The 26,485-nt window shown below is 46.2% G+C and overlaps 2 protein-coding genes and 1 pseudogene across 4 annotated transcripts in view; 2 read left to right on the top strand and 1 right to left on the bottom strand.

Annotated features, from left to right (window-relative positions):
- vps50 (VPS50 subunit of EARP/GARPII complex) overlaps positions 1 to 26,485 on the bottom strand; it is a 174,763-nt gene that overhangs the window by 53,449 nt on the left and 94,829 nt on the right. For both annotated transcript variants that reach the window (XM_083645564.1, XM_083645563.1), the window contains exons 18-21: positions 22,482 to 22,667; positions 19,471 to 19,589; positions 7,857 to 7,963; positions 5,756 to 5,877 (exon numbers count right to left, since the gene is read on the bottom strand). In XM_083645564.1, the coding sequence (XP_083501690.1) occupies positions 5,756 to 5,877; positions 7,857 to 7,963; positions 19,471 to 19,589; positions 22,482 to 22,667 (534 nt within the window). The remainder of the gene's footprint in view (positions 1 to 5,755; positions 5,878 to 7,856; positions 7,964 to 19,470; positions 19,590 to 22,481; positions 22,668 to 26,485) is intronic.
- LOC310785702 (uncharacterized protein) lies at positions 12,568 to 13,605 on the top strand (the record flags this gene model as incomplete). Its single annotated transcript, XM_083646843.1, has 1 exon — positions 12,568 to 13,605. One exon carries the CDS (start codon positions 12,568 to 12,570, stop codon positions 13,603 to 13,605), a length of 1,038 nt encoding a protein of 345 aa, XP_083502969.1.
- On the top strand, positions 15,127 to 17,277 carry LOC310785144 (ATP-dependent zinc metalloprotease YME1L1 pseudogene; annotated as a pseudogene). The gene has a single exon. The product of its transcript is annotated as an ATP-dependent zinc metalloprotease YME1L1 pseudogene (transcript).

Consider the following 26,485-nt stretch of genomic DNA (forward strand, 5'->3'; position numbering starts at 1 on the left):
ATTAAGAGAGAAAGGAGACACACACACACAGGCACGCTAACAGGCAGCGACAGATGAGGAGACAGAACAAGTGGCTTTGCATACTGAGTCAACAGCATCAGGCAGACAGATGGCCAAGCAGGGACAATCAAACTAGAATCTTCCACTATTGCTCATATTGTTGCTCGCTTTCCAGAGAGCCCATCTATTCAAGTGTCAAGCTCTCAGCTCGCTCTCGCTCTGCCTCTTTACCTCTCCTATTGCGTCTCTTAGTCGGACACACCCCCCCCCCCCCATCGCAATACATTGTGATACACCCACCCTGGATATCCGCCATCTTTTTCACTCTTCCCTAGATCCGTCCATTCGCCTCCCCCTCTCCCTCACTGTATCCTTCTTCATCGTCTCCCTGGAAGGGCCACTTGAGTGAAGAATCTTTCTCGCAGGGCAAACCATTTCATCATCGTTTTCCAATAAGCTATTTGTAGTCAATCGGTCTCTCCCTGTCACAGCATTTGAACGTCATTATTAATGGTGAGTGTGCGAAGCCGTGAGCGCGGCGTCTAATGTGTCTTTAGCGTGTGCGCAGCGTGTGCCAAAGGCACAGCTCCACTATACAGTACAGGGACAATATGCACAGATAATGGGGGTATTTACCCTTTTGAATATTAATGCCAGGCATTACGTCTCAACTCCACCAGTCGACCCACTCCATCTTGGTGCCAGCCGAGTAAAGAGAGCAGTCCCTAGGTCAAAATACCAGCATATGTGCATAACCATTTCCAGGCGCATTTTAAATATTCATGGAGACATTAGCATCGTTTAGCATTTTAGTGTATCTCTAGGTGCCTTTTCAAGAGAGACCATTATTGAAATAGGTGGCTTCAAAGTGGCATAATGAGGTATACAGTACAGTGGTGGAATAGAAGGAGGGAGAGAGACACACACACACACAAAGAGAGAGGGAGGAAGAGAGAGAGACACACACAAAGAGAGAGGGAGGAAGAGAGAGAGACGGAGAGGGAGAGAGAAATGGCGTGGGAGCTGACAACACAAAAATGAGAAGAAAGGGAGAGCGAGAAAGAGCGAGCGAGCCTGGCGGAGACGGCAAAGAGGGAAGACGGAGTTTGAGACGAGGCAGACGGCAATACTGAGGGAGAGAGATACTGATACTGAGGGAGAGAGATATGAACACCGGCAAACAGAGAACAGACAGAGGGGAGAACGTGACAAACACGCACACATGGACCCACAGATGCAGGGGAATTAGAAAGGAACCCCTGACAAGTTGTCAAGCTGGAACCGCGGAGTCCCCCTTCCCTCATCTCCACATTACGCATGCATGCATACGCGCACACACAGGAGGGGCACCCTGCAGTGCGCTCGCCTCATCCTCTTCCTGCACCTCGGTGGGGCAGCAGTCGTTTGGTTGCCGTCATTACCGGGTCCCTGAGGGTGCTATCAAGACAAATGCTGCGTTGTGCCTCTGTGAGATGGTCGACGGAGAGGGGGGCACTCACTCCCACCCTGAGTGACCTGTCTTTAAGAGGAGAGGGGGGCACTCACTCCCACCCTGAGTGGCCTGTCTTTAAGAGGAGAGGGGGGCACTCACTCCCACACTGAGTGGCCTGTCTTTAAGAGGAGAGGGGGGCACTCACTCCCACACTGAGTGGCCTGTCTTTAAGAGGAGAGGGGGGCACTCACTCCCACCCTGAGTGGCCTGTCTTTAAGAGGAGAGGGGGGCACTCACTCCCACCCTGAGTGGCCTGTCTTTAAGAGGAGAGGGGGGCACTCACTCCCACCCTGAGTGGCCTGTCTTTAAGAGGAGAGGGGGGCACTCACTCCCACCCTGAGTGACCTGTCTTTAAGAGGAGAGGGGGGCACTCACTCCCACCCTGAGTGGCCTGTCTTTAAGAGGAGAGGGGGGCACTCACTACCACACTGAGTGGCCTGTCTTTAAGAGGAGAGGGGGGCACTCACTCCCACCCTGAGTGGCCTGTCTTTAAGAGGAGAGGGGGGGCACTCACTCCCACACTGAGTGGCCTGTCTTTAAGAGGAGAGGGGGGCACTCACTCCCACCCTGAGTGGCCTGTCTTTAAGAGGAGAGGGGGGGCACTCACTCCCACACTGAGTGGCCTGTCTTTAAGAGGAGAGGGGGGCACTCACTCCCACACTGAGTGGCCTGTCTTTAAGAGGAGAGGGGGGCACTCACTACCACACTGAGTGGCCTGTCTTTAAGAGGAGAGGGGGGCACTCACTCCCACACTGAGTGGCCTGTCTTTAAGAGGAGAGGGGGGCACTCACTCCCACCCTGAGTGGCCTGTCTTTAAGAGGAGAGGGGGGCACTCACTCCCACCCTGAGTGGCCTGTCTTTAAGAGGAGAGGGGGGCACTCACTCCCACACTGAGTGGCCTGTCTTTAAGAGGAGAGGGGGGCACTCACTCCCACACTGAGTGGCCTGTCTTTAACTCATTCACCGCCAAAGACGTCTTTGACGTGTTATCAGAAATAGCCATCCACGCCAAAGACGTGTTTGACGTGTTTTTGTTTTTATTACTGCAGCGCTTAGTTCAAACACTTCCCCAGCCTCTGACATAGTATCAGGTCCCTAGCATCTAAGACAACACGTGAACAAACACATACCGCAGCTGTTGTTTTGAAATTGAGCAAGAGGAAAAGCAGAAAACGGATAAACGCTTCTTTGTGCAGACAGGAGAAACGCCATTGAAACGCCGCTCGGCACGCTGCACGAGCTGGAGTCGCCTTCCTCTGTGCCAGCCGGGAGAAAACGGGAGAAAGTAATCAAGAGATGTGTTTGATCATCGGAGGAATGAGGAAATGATCGATCAGTTTGCGAGGGCGGTGAGGACGTGTTGAATAGCCGAGGGGAAAACGGGAACGATCAAATAGCAGGGAGGATATGACAGGGAGACATGGACGAGGACGGGTGGACCAGAACAAAACAAAATAAACACACAAACAGCTAACAAGGCAGAAGCGGCAGTCACAGCAGCCCGCTGTCTGTTCTCAAGAGCTATTCAGTGGGTTCATGAAATCGCTGGGCTGCGTGCCCTCCAGTGTTGCTCCTGGCCAATCCCAGCGCCACAGGGCGTGGTTATTGCTTATCCTATGTGGGGTTAGAAATCTAAAAGGGGGATCGTGTGTGTGTGTGTGTGTGTGTGTGTGTGTGTGTGTGTGTCTGTCTGTCTGTCGGTGTGTCTGTCTGTCTGTCTGTCTGTCTGTCTGTACACTCACTCACACCGATTAAACTGTATTGTTGAATGTAAAAAAAAAGCACTTCATGTGTATATATATATATATATATTTTTTTTTTTTGTCATTTGTGTCCTAACGAATAATATTTACATGTCTGATGTCAATACAGTTCAAAATAAAAGAATTGAGAGTGAGTTCTGCCTGAGATTGTGCCCTTTTACAAAAAATGGCTTTTCTCCTGTTTATTTTCTCAGGGAGACCTTTTGGGTGAAAACAGGGTGTATATAAATGGCTATAAGTAGAGTACAGAACATGCTAAAAGCTCACTTTTTTTTTCCTGGTGAACCCAGAGACGTACATCTTCATTTTGAGGTATTGCAAATCACTTTGGTGCTAATAGATAATTTACTGTGGGTCTTGAAAGATGACCAACAATTATGAAAATCTTTGGCCTGTGCTAAATATTGGCAGTCCTAAACTGGCCATGAATGAGTTAAGAGGAGAGGGGGGCACTCACTCCCACACTGAGTGGCCGAGGAGAGGGGGGCACTCACTCCCACCCTGAGTGGCCTGTCTTTGAGAGGAGAGAGGGGCACTCACTCCCACCCTGAGTGACCTGTCTTTGAGAGGAGAGGGGGGCACTCACTCCTACCCTGAGTGGCCTGTCTTTGAGAGGAGAGGGGGGCACTCACTCCCACACTGAGTGGCCTGTCTTTAAGAGGAGAGGGGGGCACTCACTCCCACCCTGAGTGGCCCGTCTTTAAGCGGGGGGTTTCGGCTGTGAGCGATGACAGCCATGACAAAAGAGGAAGCGGAGGAGATGTGGACAACAAGACGTACTACTGCCTGAGGGAAAAGGCACGGCGTTTTGATATACTGTGGCTATTGGAAATGTCAGTCCAGGTGTTAACCAGCTGATCCCCCAACAAACTTTCCTGTCCTTCACTGTACACTATCTAATAAAGGCAAAATCCCCCCCCAAAAAAGAAAGAAAGATTTTTTTTTTGACAGAATGACCCAAGTATTCACAGGTCTTTCAGAATGTATTCATGGGTCTTTCACAGAAATATTTATGTAGCCACGCCCATTTGACCCGGTTGTGTGGTTGTGTCACGACTTCCGGCTAAAAAAATATCATCTAACTCTGAATTAACTAATAATTTAGCCAATTGTATGTAACATACACAATAAAAGCACACGGCAATGTCTAAGAATGCAATGCAATCCATTGTTGTAGTCCTGAAACCTCAATACATACTGTATTTATATACAGTATGTAAAGTATAGTGGACAAGTGTCCACTGAAACAGTATATAAACACAGTATGTAAAGTATAGTGGACCAGTGATAACTAGGGATGCACCGATTGCCATTTTCTTGGCCGATTCCGATTTCCGATTTTTGAATAGTCTGACTTGCCGATACCGATTTTTGCCGATTCCGATTTTTTTTTCTAAAAACAACAATTGACAGCTTACACAAACGTTTTTGTAACTTTGTTTGAAAATTAAGATTCATAGAACAATTCTTACATCTAATGGGGATCCAAATAATCTTATCTTATCTTATCATTTGCATGAAGTAGGACCATCTCACTCAAACACATCTCAAAATAAAAGTGTTCCAGGTTAGGCTACTGGACAGAGCTTTTTTGTGCAAATACAATGAATACAAAAATTAAATTAAATCCAATAGCCTACATCCCACAGCTATCATGCATTTACTTTTCCAAAAGAAAACAGGTGCAACAGAACATCAAAATGATCCATGGACAAGGAGTTTATAGACTGGCTCCAGACCAGTCCTCTTGAGTAGAGGGGAAATGAGTTTATGAGTTACAGTAACGATCTTCAGTCTGAATATCAGGCGGAGTTTACACACAGTCCGAAGTTTGGTATGCGTATTTTTATCTGCCATCCGAAAAAATATCGTCACGCACAGAAATCCTTGCACACTTGTGAGTCCGATGCATTTTTATTATTATGTCCGTCGTTCTATTTGCAATACGAAACAAACAAATAGTCTCTCCTGTATCTACGTTACAACATGACTGACAGGCTGAGGCACCAGCGCTGATGTGGAATGGAAAAGGCAGGTCGGGGAATGGTATACTGGACACAATGCTCGCGTTCACCTCGCCAAGTCGGCTGTGCACTGTGGCCGGGTGCAGCAGCACTGCTTCCCGGGTAGAGAGAGCAGAGAGAGGGGGGCCAGTGAGGTGAAGCGAGTCGCTCAGACTGGACTCCAGCCGAGCGGGACTCGGCCGCATCTCTGTCTCTACGGCTTATTTTCGACTTGCATGTGTGACAAACTGCGAGTTTTGTCTACTTCACTGACGGTGAAAAAAATCCACAACGAGGAAGGTATGCTGGCGTGTGTGGTGTGGTGGCTGGGTGCCTGTCTCGGTGCTTTGGGGTGCGCGCACATCATGTGAAAATCGGCTCACAGAATCGGCTATTTAGAGTGACCGGAACAGATCACCGATCGAGGCCGATCACGTGAAAATCGGCCATTTCCGGTCACGTGCCGATCGATCGGTGCATCCCTAGTGATAACCTACCATGTCATTGCGTCCAAAGAAGGTGTAGACGGCGTACAGGTAGTAGTCAAAGAGCTGCGACACACAGTGGATGACATCGAAGGCGATGGGTTTCAGGATGTTCATCATCTGCATGTACTTCCCTTCATGGAGATGACACAAGAAGAAAACCAGTTGCCATCAGAGTCAGAGGAGGGGTTGTGGACATCAGACAGAGGAGGTGTGGACATCAGACAGAGGAGGTGTTGTGGACATGCTCACAAACTTCACTTGCCCATTTGCAAAAGTGTTCCAAAGCTATTCAGCCTGCATCTCTTTCAGGATCGGAATCAAGACACACTCATAGATTGTGAACATGATGTTTAATACAACTTTGGTTTGTTTGTCAGGTAACGTTATGTTTTAATTTAATTTAATTTCAGGTTATGTTTTCGCTCCCATTTGTCTGTTTGTCAACAGGATATCTCAAAAAGTTATGAACGGATTTGCACGAAACCATGGATGTATTAAAGGAGAACAAAACTTGGTAGAAAAGCAGGTCATGGGACAATGGCTCTGTGCATAAGTACAAAAGGATTTATGACATCACTGATGATGTCACAATGGCTCTCATAGGAATTATGACATCAGTGATGGCATAAATCACAGATGATGTTGTTTATGCATACATTGCGACATCAGTAATTAAACAGTGACCTCATAACTGATGACATTAAATTAAACACAGAACAACAGATGTCATCGGCGATGTCACTCGAGCAATTGTTGCATCATCAGTGATGATCTCATCGGGCCCTAGCGGCCTTGGCGTTGAAGTCACACCGTTATTTCCGCCTTTTTTTTTGCATCAGTATCTTTTGGAATCCAATATTGCTCTACAATCAATGAAATGCTTCAACTCCAAAGTAAATCTTGTAGGAAATTCAGTTAAGCTACAGTAAGTTAATCATGGTGGAACCACATCGTTTAGGGAAGGAACCTTAGCCGGCACACACTGCATTTGCATACTCTAGAGGGGGTGGGAATTTAATTAGCCAGAAAGGTAATAGAAGCAATAAGTACAGAGGTACAGGGATGTAACGAGGTTACCATTGAGTCAGAACTGATGAATGGAGGGAGAAAAAATAAGAAATCTATTTAGCTCTGCCACTGAGACACTAGTATTTCACTCACACCCTCAATTGTCACGCCGTCTCTTGAATTGTGCACCAAGAACTCAGGGTGCAATCTAACTATCAACGAGCCGCACACACTGAATTAAAAGTGATTGCTTCGAATCAAAGTTTGGCTTCAGCCTCAGTTTACCACTTGAAGTTTTCCCTGACAGTTCTAAATCAATAATCCCCTAATGTGCGAAAGCAAGACAAATAAAGACGATTATTTTATTTGATATGTGCAGGAATGTTCTGAGCTGTGAATGCGAGCTGGGCCGAACGGTTTTTATTTTTACAAACAGCACACCAGCCTGAAAACATGCACGGTATGAAAAGTGAACATTAAAAGCAAATCTGAATTTGCAGGCCATCATCAGCCTTGGTTAACAAATTAATTCATAATAGAAAAGGACAATTTAACCAGCGATAATTGTCTAGTCGAATGCCTTTTCGTACTTGAGACTCAAATGGAGAAACTGCTTTCAAACACACGTCAGAGAAAAGACGTGAGCACCTCTGAGGAAAGGAAAGGTGGGAGTGAAGGCTAACGATGATTAGTGCAGGCCAGTCACACAGCTAGTCACACCGTCTCAATGATCTATCCACTTAATAGACTACTTGCACAACTCCACTACTCCCTGAAATGAGTAGGGCAGTTTGGTTTCCTGTCCTACACTATTGGATGAACTGATTAATGTCAGGTGTGCCTGATCACTGTTGTTGTGACTGCAGCAGTCAGGCACACCTGACATTAATCAGTTCATCCAATAGTGTAAGACAGGAAACCAGTATGCCCTACTCATTTCAGGAAGTAGTGGAGTTGTGCAAGTAGTCTATTGATGGTTAAACGGAAGTCTCAGCCAGTCAGAGAGGTCAACCACTAGTGTGTGTTCTTGACCGCTTTCGAGAAGTGTGTGTACAGTAGGTGTGTGTGTGCGTGTGTGTGTGTGTGTGTGTGCAAGACTCACCGACAAGCCGGATGACATTAAGGGTGGTGTTGGTAAGGATTGGCGCGTTGGTCTTATTAAGGCTGTAGTCGGACTTCTTCCTGCTTCGTATGGTCTCTCGAGACACACTGATTGGCCGGTTGATGGTGGAAGGAGGGTAGAGACATGAGAAAAAGGGACACTTACTAATATATCTTAATATCACTGACCCGTGGCAGGTTCAAAGCCCCGGCCGGCTCTGTTACGTGCCACACTTGCCGATAGACATCTACTCAGTCTTGTAATTGATCAATCAGAAACCATTACACAAAGCATGAGAGACACAAGGACGGAGCCCCGCGGTGCCGTCTGTGAACCGGTGATCTTAGAGAACCGGACCCCTGACACTGATCACTGAGCCGTATTAAGCTCGCATTCATTATATGGGCCTTCTCATTTCTGGATGTGACCCGGCGACCCACCTGATAATTAGAGAGATCAGTGATTCCCGCTGGTAAGAAGGGGAGATTAGCATGTTCGTGTCTATAGGGACCCGCTGAGGTGAGACACATGGTGGACAGGGACCCGCTGAGGTGAGACACATGGTGGACAGGGACCCGCTGAGGTGAGACACATGGCGGACAGGGACCCGGCAAATGTGATGCGGTGTATGCTAATGCAAAGCATTATGCACGTTATCATGTGTAATAAATGAGGCTCAAACGCTAACATCACAAGCCATCATGAATTTACACCTGGCATTAAAATGTGATCTGTATCCCCAGTTAATGGATAATGGATCGGATAATGAAAAACACATTCATTTCAGTAAAATGGCGCCATCGTCAATTGGCGGACAGTGGTGACTATTATCAAACATTGATGTCATACCCACTGATGTCATACCCACTGATGTCATGCCCCGCAATCGTTCCAAAAGTTTCAGACAGAGTGATGACGTCATCGTCAAGTGGTGGCCAGTTTTGACTGATGTCATACTCACTGATGACCTCACTCAGTGTGGCCCCTGGGTATATATTTTTTTTTACAAGGCGGACATTTTTGGTTAGGTTAGACCACTCAAATCTGTTTTTAACTCATTGAATGCCAATGACGACAGCTGTCGTCAATTCAAATACTGACGTAGAGTGCCAATGACGACGGTTGTCGTCAATTGCGTTTTTTGACGGTGGGACGTGGATCAATCCCTGATACATCTCTGGTACAACTATTGTAGCTATTGGAGGTCTATAACCTATTTTACAGAACCCTTAGGTGGCGACAGTGCTCTCCACATAACAGAAAGGCAAGGAAAAAACAAAGAAGAAGTCGTTATGGAAACGGAAATCGCATCGCATCCGTATGCATCGATATGCTGAAGCACGTTACTGCAGCTGTGCCTGCAGCAGCCAATCTGCTCCCACAATTGAGCCGCTCCGTGTCGGTTGCGACAGCACATCTGCACATCCACACCGTGGAGTTGTTATTATTCTCAACTGGAAGCATCGTTGCCGGTGACAAACACACGCGGAACGCTGTAAAAAAGCCTGGCTGTTCCGCACCCTTCACTGTGCGCACAGCAAACTCAGCAGAGAGCCACCACAGACAGGAGGAGGAGTGTGCAGTTGAGGCGAGGCGGGGCGGGGCGGGGGGGGGGGGGGATTGGGCACGCAGAGCAGCACGCAACACCCAGACAGACCCAGGCAGCAGGACAGGATTGACAAACGCAAGCCAGAATATCCGATACCCACCAGCAGCAAATCAAAACCAGCAAGAAGCTGCAACCAGCAGCGCACGCAGGGGCCAGCGCTGCTGGTTGTAGCTAAAAATATTATTCTGCCAAACAAAATTCCCTGGCCTAAACTGTTTTATTGAAGGAAATTATTTTTGAGGTGTGACTACATTAGAAAAGATTAGCTTCAGAGTCAGTGATGTGCTTGAAATGATTAATTTCACAAAAGGCCAATTATCTCAGCTTCTAGAAAAAAATTGCTTTTTTTGGATGAATCAAGCTATCTTCTCCGGCTCATAACTAAAGAACGGAAAATGGGATCAATAAACTTTTTTTTGCAGATGATAGAATAGAGTCTCATCGTTCTTTGTGCGTGTTCAGTGTTTACATAGTAATATCACACAATATTCTGTGGGCCTCGAGAAATCACTGAAAACGCTCTGAAACTCTGGCACTGGGAGCGTCCGTTCTCCAAAAGTGGCTGGCACTCAATGAGTTAATTTACTGTACAGATCATGGCGCTAATGGTGTTAGCATTGTCCATCCACATACTGTTTAATGTTAGCATTTGAGCTAACACTATTGTAACTAAACAATATCCAGGATGCACATTGCACAATGCAACATTACTACTCTTACTGATTAATATGACATTTGGGTGATGTACCCCATCAAATTGCTGTAGCAGGCCGTTTTAAAACACGATTTCAGACGGACAAGCCCGTCTTTTATTGTCACACGGTTACACATCAACACATGCACGGACGGCCACAAACACACTCATGCTGACGGTGGCCGGTGAAATTTGTCCTCTGCATTTGACCCATCCTGGCTTGTCCTTTCCTCCGGGGGGCAGGCCAGGAGCAGTGGTCGCTTTCTCGTACAGCGCCCGGGGACCAACTTCGGATGTTGTCGTCACTGGTCCGATGACGATGACGATCTGATCTTCTGCATGTTTTTAATGGGGGGGTTATGTACGGAGGAACCCCCTGGGGGAGCACGGGGAGAACATGCAAACTCCACACAGACAGAAAGGCCCTTACGACGAGATACCCCACCTGGGCAGTGGGCACTGAAGATATGGGGGGGAACACAACCACAGCGCCCAGTGTCCCAGGCGAGAATCGAACTCAGGACCTTCTGACTGTGAGGCGACAGCTCTACCACTGAGCCACCGTGCCCACCGTTTTAAAGCTAGAGCAAAGTTTCTGGTGTCATCTGAACGGACAAATTACAAAATGTTATACAAAAATATAAATGTTGGTATAATAACTTGATTACCAGTCCTTTTCATCAAATTAGTAGCTATAATTGGGAGTGATGGAGTTACAGTAGGCTACTGGTGGAAGTGCACGGTCACAATCTGGCCCTCTGGTAGCAAGGACATTATTTTGTGGCCCTCTCTTATCATCAAAGTTGCCCATCCGTCATAGACTCTGTCATCATTGATGTCACCATGGCTCTTGATGTCACTTGAGAAATTGTGATGTCATCAGTGATTGATTCATGACAGATACTGATCTGATGTCATGGACATTGTGACATCATCAGTTATAACTCCTGCATCTCAACAGTGGTAATGCAACATAAAGGATACCAACTGCCATAAAACACCACAGAAGAACACACACACACACACACACACACACACACACACACACTTGACACACACACACACACTTGACCTCCATGCCAAATGTCATCCTCCTAGGGTAACAATCCTCAATCATTTGTAGGTTATAGGACTCGGTCCGGATAGGACGGCGTCTGGGTCCAGATGTGGACCAGAGTCTGGCGTCGTCCTAGGGCGAAAACTGCCCACTAAAGCGTGGTGAACTTGTGGACCGAGCAGCCAAGCAGATTTCACCTGCAGCATCTGTACGGAGCGCCGGAAGTCTCTTGTGATTCAGAATCACTTTTATTGCCACAGTATGCAAGTTACATACGAGGAATTTGTCTTAGTGTCTGTATGCAGCGTAGCGGTCACATCAATATACAGAGATAGGAAGTAGGAAGATAACTAAAGACATCACAAAGTTGCAACTGCAATCAAATCGAGTAAATATATACAATATGTACATGAGTGGTGAAGTGTTCTGTGGATAATAAATATGAATTTACGTTGAATTTACATGAGATTTACAGACTGAGTTAAATAGACGTTAAACAGGCAGTGGATTTACATGAATTTACAGTCAGAGTTAAATAAGAGTTTACATTGAATGTACATTAAATTTACAGGCTAAGTTAAATAGGCATTAAATGTGCAGGGAATTTACATGCATTTACAGTCCCAGTTAAACAGGCATTAAATTAGATATGAGTTAGTTTTATGGGGAAGGGGGGAGTTCAGTTGAATTTAGGAGGCGGTAGTGAGTTTGTGTGTGTGTGGGGGGGGGTTGTTGGTGAGGTCCTTGGCGGAAGGGGTTTCCGGGCCTTGTTGGTGAGGCTGATGGCGGTTGGGAAGAAGCTGGTCTTGTGGCGGGTGGTTCTGGTCTTGGCAGACCTCAGTCTCTTGCCGTGGGGGAGTGTCTTAAAGAGTTTGTGGCCAGGGTGGGAGGGGTCGGCCATGATCTTGCGAGACCGCTTCAGTGTCCTGGCTGTATGCAGGTCCTGGAGGGATGGCAGGTTGCATCCGATTATCTTCTCAGCGCAGCAGATGATGCGCTGAAGTCTGTTAATGTCTTTGAGAGTGGCAGCAGCATACCAGACGGTGATGGAGGAGGTGAGGATGGACTCAACGATGGAGGTGTAGAAGTGCATCAGACCCTCCGTCGCTGGACCTTGCTGATGTCGATGGTGGGTCTTACGACTAAGTAACTCAAATATCATAACATAACATTATGACATCATGCATAAACACTGATGACATCATCAGTGTTGCATGCACATAACATTGTGTTGCATGCATGTCGGTGACATCATCAGTGATGTCATACCCACTGATGATATCATAGACATTGTGACTATTATTTGACATTGTGATTTGGTTTTCTAGCATCGTCCATCCTGCCAAATCAAATGCAGAAGCTCCAGGTCCTGAGCCAATCAGAGCTCCAGGAGCTCCTTGACAACACAGATAGGATTGAGTCTATGGCTCTGGAATCTGATGAGATCCAGAACATCCAGTTGGAGAGAGAGATGGCATGGGCGTTGAATCGCAGCCTGGCCGAGCAAAACCTGGACATTATGAAACCTCGCCTGGAGACACAGAAGGAGAGACTGAGGGAGAGATGCACCCAACTAGAGAGCGTCAGAGAGACTTACAGACAACACTGTGCTATGAGAGATGCGTTGTTCTCAAGGCTACAGGCAGAGGGCGGCACAACAGAGGCAGAGTCGGAGGCGCTAGCTGATGAGTTCCTGGAGGGCTTGCTGCCCCTGGACTCCTTCCTCGTGCGCTTCCTCTCCCTGCGCTCCCTCGCTCACAAAAGAAGAGTGCGAATAGAGAAACTCCAGGAGGTCCTACGACAGAGGAGCAAGGGCAACGACGCCCCTGGCATGACATCAGCATGCCCCAGTCAGGACCCCACCGAATCATCGATGACGAATCAGCAGCCGCAGTCGAGCTCCATATCTCTGAGTCAGCCTGGCCTCTACCCAAACGCCTCGCAGTCCACCTCCTCCACGTGGGGCTCCACCGGGCTTCCTTACACCCCCTACCCTGTCGATCCTCTCAACCCCACCCGCTCCACCGCAGCAGCCACGTCTAACCCCTCGTTCCAGTTCCTTCCTTACCGCAGCGCAGGCTCCCCTTTCACCCCAACGGGGGGCTACACCAGCCCCAGGCCGCCCTTTGGCCCTCCGGCTGCGAGCGCCTGCCCTTACCCGGCCCAGGCCACGTTCCCCTCGTGGGACCCGGGCTTGGTGTTCAGGCAGTACACCCCCAGCCACGCCCAGAGCGGCCCGGCACCCTACCCGGCTAGCTACTCCTACGGCGGCTACAGCTATCCAAGCGGGCCCTCCTACACCAACACCCAGTCGCCATCCTCCTACACCAACACCCAGTCGCCGTCCTCCTACACCAACACCCAGTCGCCGTCAGGGAGGCCTATCTAGAGATGAGGATATGGAGTTCCACAGCCATACTCCTGAAAGCACTACTGCGCAGACTATCTCCATTTCGTGCTCTACCAGCGCAGGAGAGAGACTGGCTGCTCTTACTCTCTGGTCTAGCAGGAAAAAAGGCTGTTATCTTTACAACCATCCACCGAAAGTACCAAAGCAGGGCCAGGGCTTGCTTTATTGCACAATCCAAATATTTGTCAAAACTTGCCATTTTCAGCATGTAGCACTGTAGCGTTGTTGTTTCACAGCGGAGGAGGCATCTGAGAGCGACACAGGGAGTGGAAAGGGATTTCCCTTTGACCAGGGACCATGTTGGAAATAAGTGTTAATATAATATGCATCAATAAAATCAATCAAGCCGACTGAAATGGTCGGAGCCGGTTGTAGTCAATGGCAGAGCTTGCAGGGAGTGAAAGGGATTTCCCTTCTGCTCCGAGCCAATGGCAGTCAGACTAGTCCTGCTCGCCTTCTCTCCTTTGTTCCCTTCGTCTTGAATCTCCATCAAACCAATTCCTCTTAGTACTCCTCTTTTGACCTTCCTTTCTAACAGCCTCTGCTCCCACTTTGGTCTGATTCAAGAGGGTCTCTTTCTTTCTTCATCTCTTTGTTGCATTTCTCTCTACCTCTCACTATAGCCACTTTCACACATGAACTCCGGATCAGTATGTTTGTTGATCTGTCATTGTTCTGGGGTGTTGGCGGAGAGGTGCGTGGGGTGTTCACTTCCTGGAACCAGAGCTGCTTCAATAAAGTCACTGTTGTGCTGTATTGCCTTCTCCTTTCCGCTGTGAACTCACATTAGCCTCAGGTGGTTGCGTTGTGCGTTGTGTTTGAGTGTTAAAACACTCGTCCCTGTATCAGATTCATTCCTCACCCTCTCTCCAGCACTACCTAACTCCCTGCCGATGTGGCAATCTAGTGTCTATTTGGCAATCAGAAAGTCCTAAAAAAAAAGTGCACAAAAAGTATATTCCTTTTGATTTGACAGCACTGTCGAGTACCTGTCCTAGCCAGAATTCACATTGTTTATTCATGAGCACAGGCACTGTCTGTTTCCTGTACTGCTGCTGTCCTGAGAAAACCCAAAAAGGGGTAGAGGGGGGGGGGGGGGGGGGTAAAGGAAAAAGTGACATCACAGTGATGTTGCTGCAGGTTTAGGCTTGATTGGCTGTTAGCAAGAGTTGCCCAATTTAGAACCTCAACAGGGAAGGATTTATGACATCACTGATGACATCACAATTCAGTCTATGACATCGCTGATGATGTCAGACATGTCTCATAAACCCTTCCCTGCAGAGTTTGTGCACTCGGTGAGTTAAAGTCCAACACAGTGTGTGAGTGAGTGAATGGGCACTGCACTTCGAAGAATGCATTTGGTGTTGACAGTTGTTGCTGAAGGTTGTGTAACAGGGAAAACAAAAGGACAGTGCTCTAGGAGGCCATATTGTTATACGGAGGGTCTGACCTCATGCATCAACCCTCAATTTTTCTGTTAATTTTCATTACTCTGGAATGTTTTCACTTTCGACATTGTTTCAGCCACAGCAGATGATAGTGCCCCTCAGCCAGCTCACCAATGCACTCCAATCTTTGAAAATGCTGGCCAACTCTGCAGCTACAGCTTCAATCCAAAGCCTGCAAAAATACTTGACTCCAGAGCACAATCCATTACTCAAAGAGCCCAGTGTCAGCCTGAGGGACTTGCGTCTGTCAGACATCACGATTGCTCAGCTAGATGAGCTCGTCAGCAGGTTACTGCCGAGACAGGCACCAGAGGAGCCTCCTGCTGCTGCCTCATCATGGAAGACATCTCACGTTTCAGCAGACACCTTCTACCAGAACAAGCATGGGCTTTCACACAGAAGGTTGGTTTTTTTTGGCTCACCAATATTTCACAGACAATACCAGAGCCCTTTAACAGAAGTTTGCTCAGATCTACAATTCTTGCCTGTATGGGTCCAGAATCGGGGTCTCAAGACACTTCGGACGAAGACTAGACGAGTGCAGTCTAGTTTTGATGGTCCAATGGAGGTCTCCACTCCAAATGTCATGAAGAGATTGCTGATGAGGGAAAAGGGACCGGAGGTGCAGTCAATGGAACAAGTGGTGAAACAGAAGAACATTCCGGAGAATCAGCAGGAGGCCTTCAAGATGGGTTTCACTGAGGGCTTCATGACATCGCAGGCCTTCACTCAGAGGACACAAGCCTCATTGAGAAGGACCAGGTTGATCCTGTTGGTCCTATTCCTTATCGGCATCTACGGTCTGTCGAGAACGCCTTTTCTATCAGTGAGGTTCCACCACATGTTTGGTCTTGACTCGGCAGTAGACCCCATCCAGCTAAAGAACGTGACATTTGACCACGTGAAAGGAGTGGAGGAGGCGAAGAATGAACTTCAAGATGTTGTCGAGTTTCTCAAGAGCCCCCAAAAGTTCACTATTCTGGGAGGAAAGTTACCTAAAGGGATTCTCCTGGTTGGTCCACCAGGCACAGGAAAGACTCTTTTGGCCCGTGCCATGGCTGGAGAGGCTGACGTGCCTTTCTACTATGCCTCCGGATCAGAGTTTGAGGAGATGTATGCGGGTGTTGGTGCGAGCCGCATCAGGAAGCTCTTCAAAGAGGCAAAAGCTAATGCTCCTTGTGTAATCTTCATTGATGAGTTGGACAGCGTTGGTGGAAAGAGGATTGAGTCTCCTATAACAGCTTACTCCAGACAAACCATCAACCAGCTGCTTGCTGAAATGGATGGGTTTAAACCAAATGAAGGTGTCATCGTTGTTGGTGCTACAAACTTCGCAGAGGCTTTGGATAATGCTCTGATAAGACCTGGGAGGTTTGACATGCACGTGACGGTCCCTCTTCCGGATGTGAAAGGACGCACTGAAATTCTCAGCTGGTACTTGTCCAAGATCACAGTGGATCCTGCTGTGGATGCGCAGATCATTGCCCGCGGCACAGTGGGTTTCTCCGGGGCGGACCTGGAGAGCCTGGTCAACCAGGCGGCCCTGAAGGCAGCCGTGGATGAGAAAAAGATGATCACAATGACGGAGCTGGAGTTCGCCAAGGACAAGATCCTCATGGGCCCTGAAAGGAGGAGTGTTGAAATTGACAAGAAAAATAAAACCATCACAGCTTACCATGAGTCTGGACACGCCATCGTTGCCTACTACACCAAAGATGCAATGCCCATCAACAAGGCCACTATCATGCCTAGAGGCCCAACTCTCGGCCATGTGTCCATGCTCCCAGAGAATGACCGCTGGAGCGAGACACGGGCCGAGCTGCTGGCTCAGATGGATGTCAGCATGGGCGGTCGAGTAGCAGAGGAGCTCATCTTTGGAGAAGACTACATCACCACTGGAGCATCCAACGACTTTGACGGAGCAACCAAAATTGCAAAAATGATGGTGACCCGATTCGGAATGAGCAACAAGCTAGGTGTCATGACCTACACCGACCTATCAAAGCAGAGCCCCGAGACGCAAGCTGCTATTGAACAAGAAGTGAGGGCTCTACTGAAGGACTCATATGAGCGAGCTAAAAGCATCCTGAAGAGGTACAGTAAGGAGCACAAGAGGCTGGCTGACGCCCTGCTAGCGTATGAAACACTGGATGCCAAAGAGATCCAGTTGGTGCTGGAGGCCAAACCGCTGGACCACTAGATACCTCAGCAGACAAGCTATTTTTAGTCATAACCTTTTTTGTCATTTTATGTATACAGTATATCTACAGTATATGAAGTTGTGTGTTACAAAAGGGCGTAAACGTAGTCACTAATTGTTATAGGCTCGTAACAATGCATGTCTAGGAATTAGTATGGCCGGTATTCGACCGAGCCTACAATTAGAATCCTACATTAGCGTCTAGTGTAACATTACAGTCTATCCTTACGTGATGTAGCCTGACAGAATTGTCAATGTTATTTTACGTTAGTTACCCCAGTTGGGATTATGACCTGACCTTTTTCAGTGATTTTCCAGGATCCACAGAATATTTCCTTCTATGACTATCTAAACACCGAATATCCCAAAAGACTGAACAAAGCTACTTTCATGGAAAAAAAGGTAAACGGCCGTCTCTGACCAGGAAGTGGAGAAAAATGCCTTTGAGTGCACACTCATGTCCTCCATGGGGCTGGTGCTTCCTGGTACTCGATGTGTGGAGGTCTGGGGGCATATTTGATGACTGAAATTTACACTATGTTAGGGTTCACAAAGTGGATTACTAATGGAGAAGGAGAAGTGATTGGTGTGCATTTACCATGCTTCTAGTGAAAGAAATCCTCCAGCGTTGAGTGACTGTCACAAGCCCGGGGGTAAACAGCTCCTTGAACCGCTTTGAGGCACCAGGCTGGACGTGTTTATGCGCTTCCTCCACGAAGGGAGATCAATGCTGAGAACGATTGATGGTTTTGTGGGGCCAATAACTCTGGCTTGCGGAGGAATATACGAGTATGAAAGCACTTCATAAGGTGGCCAAGAGCGCCATCTATCGCATGGCAGGTTGACGTTCTATCATGTCAATGGCGGGGAATGAGTTAAAAAACAGACCACCACACAGACACACATTCACAGAGCAACCATAACTTATTATAATAATATTCCCATAAATTCATGTTCCCTAAATTATGTGATGTATTACACCACACCCATTTAAAAAAATCACACGAGAAATAAGCGCTGCAGACATCAGTGTCTGTCATAAATCACTGATAACGTCACAATTGCCATCACCATCACTGATGACATAGTATATGACATCACAATCTCTACCACATAACTTACAATCTCACAATGCCTGTGACATCAGTGGTACATCATCAGTCACCGCTTGCCACCACTCGAGGATTGGGAGACATGACATCATCTGTCACATCACTCACCCACTGATTGTGGGGCATGATCTCATCAGTCGGGGGCGTATGCATGCTCAGTGATGGATTGTTTGTTTACTAATATGACATAATCAGAACGGTGGCTTCCATAACTGACTTTGCTTGTCCATCCGTCCATCCATCCTTCCAGTCGTTGATTGCGGGGCATGACATCATCAGTGGGTCATCAGTCGTGGGCCTTTGTATGCTCAGTTGACGCTTGTGCCAAAACGGACGGAAGGACGGACACACATACTCACTTGTAGAAGTGGCGGCTTCTATAAGTGACAGATGGACAGTCCGTGCCATAACGGTGAGAAGGACACACAAAGTCAGTTATAGAAGCGGCTGCACCGCTTAAAAATAAGCTAAATAATTACAGGTATCATGCTAAGCTAAACTGGCTAAAGTTTGCCTACCGTATATTATTGAATACTGTATATTGTAGAACCCTAACGATACTTGTATCTTTCAACACTTTTAAGAAAGAAAATCCAAAATCAAAGTTAAAAACGCTTTTAAAACCATGTTCAAATGTCTCTTTGAATGTGAAAATGTATCTTTTTATACAAGGCGTAGAGGAGCTGACGACTGCCTATGTGATTCTCAAGCAGCCACTAATCTCAGTCACTGAGAGGTGGGTAGAAAGATATTTTTTTATTACGTATAGATAAAGACAAAATGCAACTGTTCCGCCTACTAACAGGGTTAGGCAGAGGCGAGCTAAAAATAGCATTGCTAAATGTATAATCGACATAATGCACGAGTGCACGTCCCTTAAGAATCCCCCTGAAATCAAAATTCAACAATAGATAATTTGGTGTGAAATGGGTAAAAAACTGGATGATCTGAGAGAACAAATTCTAAATAGTGGTCTGTAGGTGCACAGCATCACATGAGTCTCGCTGTCAGCACCTGAGCTGGGTAAATGACGGGCAACAACAAACTTTGACCCGTGACTGACCTCTGACCCGTGACTGACCTCTTGAGCGGGGCGTCGCCAGTCTGCTCATCCACGTAGTCCTGCTTGAGCTCTTCGGCGACATCACTGTCGCTGTCATAGTCCTGGTACACACTCTTCTCCAGCTCATCTGACTCATACTGTTTGTGTGTGTGTGTGTGTGTGTGTGTGTGTGTGTGTGTGTGTGTGTGTGTGAGTGAGAGAGAGAGAGAGAAAGATGGAAGAAAGATCAGAAGATGGACAGAGGATCAGTGGCTGAAAACATCATCAGTGGTTGAATGGTTGAAGGTTTGGAAAATATGATTCCCATTATGGAAAACAAATTGGTTAATGAATTGGCCAACCCCAAAAAACCCCACTGTGTCAGAGGGCCTGTGATTAAAATATGAAAAGGTTCAGATGAAAACAGAGCATTAAGTTCTCGTCTTTGAGGTCTATCTGGTAAATTGCCATGAGCGTTGGCTTCAGGGGAGAAAACAACAACATTCAGCTCCCAGAAAACAGAGTTCAGATAAGGCCTTCCTTAAATTAAAACAAGAAAGAAAACATCTCTTCCTTATCCCTCCTTCACAACTGTAATAACTGCACAAGCTCAGGTACAAGCAAGCTAAGGCTCATATATTAGGTTGTGCAATATTGCTTTACTTGTTCAGCCCTGAAAGATGAATATTATTTTCAAGAAAGAGCAAGTGAACAAGCAGCAGGGAGCCTGTGTAAATTCACTTCTCCATATTTTTATTATTGTATTGCTTCTTTCAACAATTAAGCCATAAGGTGGACATTGCCTGTACTTAATACACACTAGAGCAGGGATACTCAACTTGCTTTGCCCGGCCAGTTAATAAACAATCAATATACATTTTTCTGTAGCGGATTGTAGGTTTTTGTGGTGTCAGCCGGAGTTTAGTCTGACAATGTTGTGCACACCGGATAGTTAGTTAGGTTAAGTACATACATAAGTGCCTGGGTAGCGAGCAGACGGCGGTATTTGACAATTTAGCAGCTAAATCATTATTATTGATTATTGAAAGATATTCCATATTCCAGACTGAAATGCTATAACAGAAGTGGAGTATTGGCCAGAATGACATGAACATTTGGACATTTATTCAGCGGGTACCTTGCATGTTGCATTCAGGTGCACTGTAAAAAAAAAAAAAAAAAAAAAAAAAAAGCAATTCACCCTTCGCTAAGTCCCGCTAAGTGATCGCGCCAGTGTCAACACACACAACCCCCCAGTGAGACACATTGACAGTCACTCCACTATATCGTAGACAACTCCATTCCCAAGTCCATCCCGCTTGGCAGAGAACAAACCCTGCCCCCATGCATACCCGCTCTCTACTTCCTTTGGGCCAGAGGCTCATATTAAATGTGGGGCGAAGCTGCATCAAAGTGTTATAATAACCATGGCAGTCTGCGCCCCCGTGGCCCTGCACAAACACACATCCAAGTCCAGTACAGTCTGTTATGACCCTGGCAATGACAGCTAGAGAGAGGCCTGCAGGAAAGCACTTAGCGACCTCCATGGATCATGTCCCACTTCATCACCTCATCTCGTTATTGTTTGCAGTAGTAGAATGGGCGTATCTGATTGACAGCAATGAATGACAGGCTCACCACAGCTGATTTGATCCAAAGGCAGAAGACTGACAATGTGTATGATGAATGAGAGGAACTAGGCAAAAAAGAAATTGTGCGTTTGAATGCTGAGTTTTGGTTTCTCCGTGTCTGTACACTTTGAGTGATTTAATCTTAATTACTGTAGCCCTCTTAACTACAAATTATAACACAAACAACTTAAAATGTTACTACCCTCGCCCGACAAAATCATCTAAATGTTGTTGCGCCCCGGGTGGTGTAGCGGTTTATTCCCTCGCCTACCAACAGGAGGGCCGCAGGTTCATGCCCCCGTTGATGCCTCTGGCTTGGTTGGGCGTTCCTATAGACACTATTGACCTTTTTCACAGCAGCCATTTTATGTCTACAAGGCAGGAAGTAACATGTGCAAGCAAAACATTAATGAGAGTTTCCAACTTCCAATCCATGTACTGTAGGTGTTCCAGTGCCAGTGTCCAAGGTTTTGGTTGCACCTGTTACTTCCTGCCTTTGAGACACAAAATGGCTGCTGTGAAAAAAGCGAAGTGGCCGTGTCCGCGTGTAGGAAGCTGGGCAAGGGTAGGGTGGCGCCTTGTCTGGTCGATTGGGGCGCCTGTTCAGAGGGGAGAGCAACTGGAGGGATAACGTGTTCGTCCCAAGGGGGTAGCTCGTAATGTAGCTCCATTCATGAAGCCAATGCGGAAGAAAGCAAAAAGAAGTCAGATTGTATAAGTCAATGGGAAAATGACCCCGACTTTCCTAATGAGTTTATGGTCTCAATTGCTAGTTTCAAGTCTGTAAATTATGGTCCCATTTCAAGTAAAACAGACGATAAAGCAGGCTATGTTTTGGGGGTGTGATCGACAGGTCACCTGTCCAATGATCGTGTAGCTCGCCGATCACGGACCAATAGCAGGACGTGTTGCGGCTGTTTCTTGTCCAAAATTACATAACTTCCGGCCCCAAATAACCAAGATGGCAACTGTGAAAATGTCAACCTCGAGGCTTCAAAACGGGAGTCCAAAAACCAATGGGTGACGTCACGGTAGCCATACATCCATATTTATTATACGGTCTATGGTTCCTCCGCACACGCTATGGCCTCCCGGTGAAACTCCTCGCTCTCAGGTGTAAAAAAACGGCTGGCGTCTCCACATGTGGAAGGTGCATGTGAGAGTCTACACCCTCCCTCGAACGCCAGAGGAGGTGGAACAACGACCGGGACCGCTTAGACATGGGGACAGGAGTAATTGGCCATGACCAATATTGTGAAAAAAGGGGGGAAATAAAAAACAACAATGTTTTTCCAGTCTTTCAGACTGGCCAATGCATAACACTGATACAACTAATTCCAAATCAATATGCAGTGCAGAACAATTGTTTTCTCGTGTGCGTGCCATCTGTGTTTGCAAACGCCTCCCCTTGGCACCTACCCCGTTAGAGGCCAGCACATCCTCTGTCTCCTCCTCCTTGTGCTCGATGTGCATCTCAAAGGGGTTTCCCTCCTGGTGGTACTGCTGGAAGAGAGACCGCTCCTCCTGGGCGGGGCCGGCTGAGGACATGGCCTGTCTGCTGGGCGAGACGGATGGGGAGCGACACTGGCCCATGAACTTAAACTCCTGGATCAGGAAAGAGAGGACCGAGGGACACTTAAGGGCCGTTTACACCAAAGATCCGCAATGAGACAAAACCATCGAAGGGAAAGTTGCAGCGGTGCTTTAGAGGGGGAACAGATGTGGTCTAATGTTTGGCATAGTCAATATATGAGGCACACAGGAAAACAAGTGGAGATTCAAGGGGGTGAAAGATTTGCTAAAAGGTGCTGCACATAGGCTAGGAAGTTAATATGCAATTAATCATAATACAAAGTCAATGTATAAAATGTTCTGGTGATAATTAACAGATGCAATTTTGAATTAGGCTAGTACTGATGACAGTGTAGACAATAACATCTGGCTATTTGTGCACAAGAACCTAACACGATGGTTGAGGTCAGGACTTAAGATTCACTTTTTGCTAATCATTTCTTAAATACATAACATATTATTGTATAATTTTTAGCAAACGAAATCTTAATTTTAAATCATTTTTTGATTTTCTAACTATTCACTGCGGTCTGCGCTTGCAAGTGCAAGCTGCACGCACACCGCTCCTTATTTAATTAATTAATTTGGTTCGGGTTTGCAGACCCATTAAGATTAAACAATAAAACACAAAAAACAAAAGCTATTATCCAATCGTCCAACAAACGTATTTTATTATAGTGAATGAACTCGTCACAAGCTTTGTGAACTGAGTTTGCCATATATTCCCGTTAAGCCTAAAGAAAGACACTGGCGGGCCTACATTAAATGTCTCTTTGCATCCAAGAACGTGAAATAAAATAACTTGAAAGATAATCTAAATTAAGAAGTTGCCTACCTGCAACAAGCCAGAGATGAGACGTGCAGTCAGTCAAACTTTATAGCCTATATTTTCTAGGGTTGCACGGTATACCGGTATTAGTATGGTACCGCGGTTCCCTGCCGTTAAAAAGGATACTATACCACGTTAATTTAGTACCGATACTTAAAAAAATGTCATGGGTTGCGTCAGTGTGCGACCGTGGTGTTTGTTAGCGGAGGAGAGAGACACAGCGGCATTACAGTTGAGAGCCTGTCTCCCACCTCACGTGAAGGCAACACAGCCTTGCCTTGAACCAATGGTGACTCGTGAAAAGTGAAAAAAAGCTCGTCTCTGACTCTGTCTGCTTCATGTGGGGGCGTGTCGACTTTCCTCTCTTCCCTCTCTGCTCGCTCTCTGGCCACAGTCGTTCAGTCCTCACTACAGCACCCCGACACACAGGACAGACGCAGCGAAAATGGCAGCGGCTTCTTCTAGTCTTGCAAGCCGACCAACGCTTGTAGAAAAAGCAGATGCACGAAGCGAAATATGGAAATATTTTGCTTACGTTGCCGACAGCGAAGGCAAGCCCGTGGACACATCCAAACCAGTGTGTAAAAGGTGCTTCAACGTGACGCAAGCGAAAGGATCAAACACATCGAACCTGGCTAAACATCTTGCCGACAGGCACCCCGACCTGTTCAAAGAGTTTAAAGACCGACAGGTTAGCGAACGTGAACGATAAACATACATGCCCTCAAATAAGTCCAACGAGTATTGTGTGACAAGCGAACTTGTTTCACTGAAAAAGTTCGCTTGTCACAATAGCCTACTCGTTTACAGTGAAACACGAGGCAATGTGCTGGAGCACAGATCTCTGCCAAGGAGAAAGTCATGACATGTAACGTTTAGGGGAGGGGACATCAGATGACTGCATACCATGTACAATATTTAATAACACTATGGTCCTCAATGCCAGTGTTATTAAAGCTTTTACATGGTAAGCAGTCATCTGATCTCACCTATCCTAATATTTACAATAATCCCAATTATTAATGATATACGAATTCATTGTAAAAAACACCTAGCCTACACGTATGGGGGGGGGGGGAGGCTGGGAATACACCACATAATAAGCCTACATTTCAATAGCCTACATTTGTGTGAAAATAATATATATTACTAGATTAACCATAAATCAGGCACTTCATGTTAATGAAGCTTAGGAGCTGCAAGTACAGAGTACTTTTTTTTGGATAAAACAAATAGCTATAATAGTGTAGCAGCTGTGTGAAAATATATTTTATTTATATTATTTATAAGTTTAAACGGTTGACATTCCTTTAAAATATGTTTACAGGAGAGATTATGTTAATTTTACACTAGATAATAAAAGTTCTAGCATGTTCAGCGCCACACGTGGTGGCAGTACTACCAGCATGTAGTAAAATGACTACATGGCTGTGCATTACCTTGTTAAATCAATAAAATAAGTTTTAAGTTCCATGTTTTGTCCCCTCTATTTATTCCAATACTTTTCCTGATGTTTTAGTTTTTTGCCGTGGTATCGTTTCAGTATCGGTATCGAGATACTTAGGCAGGTATCGGTATCGAACTCATAATTTTGGTATCGTGACATCCCTAATATTTTCTGAAGCGGTCTATATTGACAACGATGATGACGAGGGACTGCAGCTGGTTGACACGCGGGCATCCAACTCGCTTTCAGAACGGACTTATAGCCTACTTCACAACATGATAATATTTGCTTTACTTTAAACTGAAGGGAAAAGGTAAGAATATTATCCTTGTGTTACCTGTAGCCTACATCTGAGAACGAAATCCCTTGTTGCATGTTGTGAGCTTTGAGATGAGTCGTTCAGACAAATAAATGAAAGCTGCCCATTAAATACTCCATGACAAATAAATTGAGGTTCTAGTAGGTTATTTATGCTGAAATTATGTTGACATTAGTGGCTAAATTAATGGACATAATAATAAGCTTTACAACCTGCAGATGACTTCTGTCGCTGCGAGAATTCTCGCAATACGCCTCGCCTGCGGCAGTTTCTTCATGATCAGCGCTCCGCTACATGTGCAAACTCAAAGCCAACTTGCGATTCTTATCAACCCAACTTTTCCTCACTGTGGCAGCTTCTCATGGCTGGTTGGATCTTGTTCTGGACCATCGTTACATAAAAAGAACTGGTCGAGGGATGTCTGCGTTGACATTTCGGTCTCTTGTGTCAAGCTGGAGCGCTGTCGGCTGCGAGGCCTGTCGGGTGCGGGATGCTACACAGCTGCAGGGTGCGCATGGAACGTCTGCTGTATTTTTTCTTCCCCCCCCCCCAACCACTCAACATAACAGCGGGGCAAAAATATATAATATTTAAGTCTATATTTAAAGGAACACTCCGCCCATTTTCAACCAGCTTTGTATCATTAGAACATCAGTAGTATATCAGAAAACTGTAAACGGTTTTGAAGTCTGTCATTTAATTTGACAGTTATTGAGTGTTAAAGTGTGGACCAGTGACATCACTGGTCCACACTAACTCAAATTAATAACTCATTAACTCAAATCAACTCTCAATAACTGTCAAACTATTCATCATTCATCTAGTTTGACAGTTATTGAGAGTTGATCTGAGTTAATGAGTTATTAATTTGATTTAGTCACTGGTCCACACTTTAACACTCAATAACTGTCAAATTAAATGACAGATTTCAAAACCGTTTACAGTTTTCTGATATACTACTGATGTTCTAATGATACAAAGCTGGTTGAAAATGGGCAGAGTGTTCCTTCAAGTTGTAGCTTATGGCAACATCACTGGTCACACAATATTGGGCTATTTTATATAATGGATTTATTTATTTGGCATTTCCAACCGGCTACTTGAGCCGGCGACCTTTTAATTTGCCGGCCCACTGCAACAAATACCGGCTAAAAGCCGGCAATTACCGGCTAACGGAATCCCTGACTACAGCAGATGTTTGGGTCCAAATGAAACCTGAAATAACTTGGCCCACAGCTGAGGCAACCAAACCACAT

This window comes from Poromitra crassiceps (genome assembly GCF_964638095.1).
Source record: "Poromitra crassiceps genome assembly, chromosome: 11".
Taxonomy (NCBI): Eukaryota; Metazoa; Chordata; class Actinopteri; order Beryciformes; family Melamphaidae; genus Poromitra; species Poromitra crassiceps.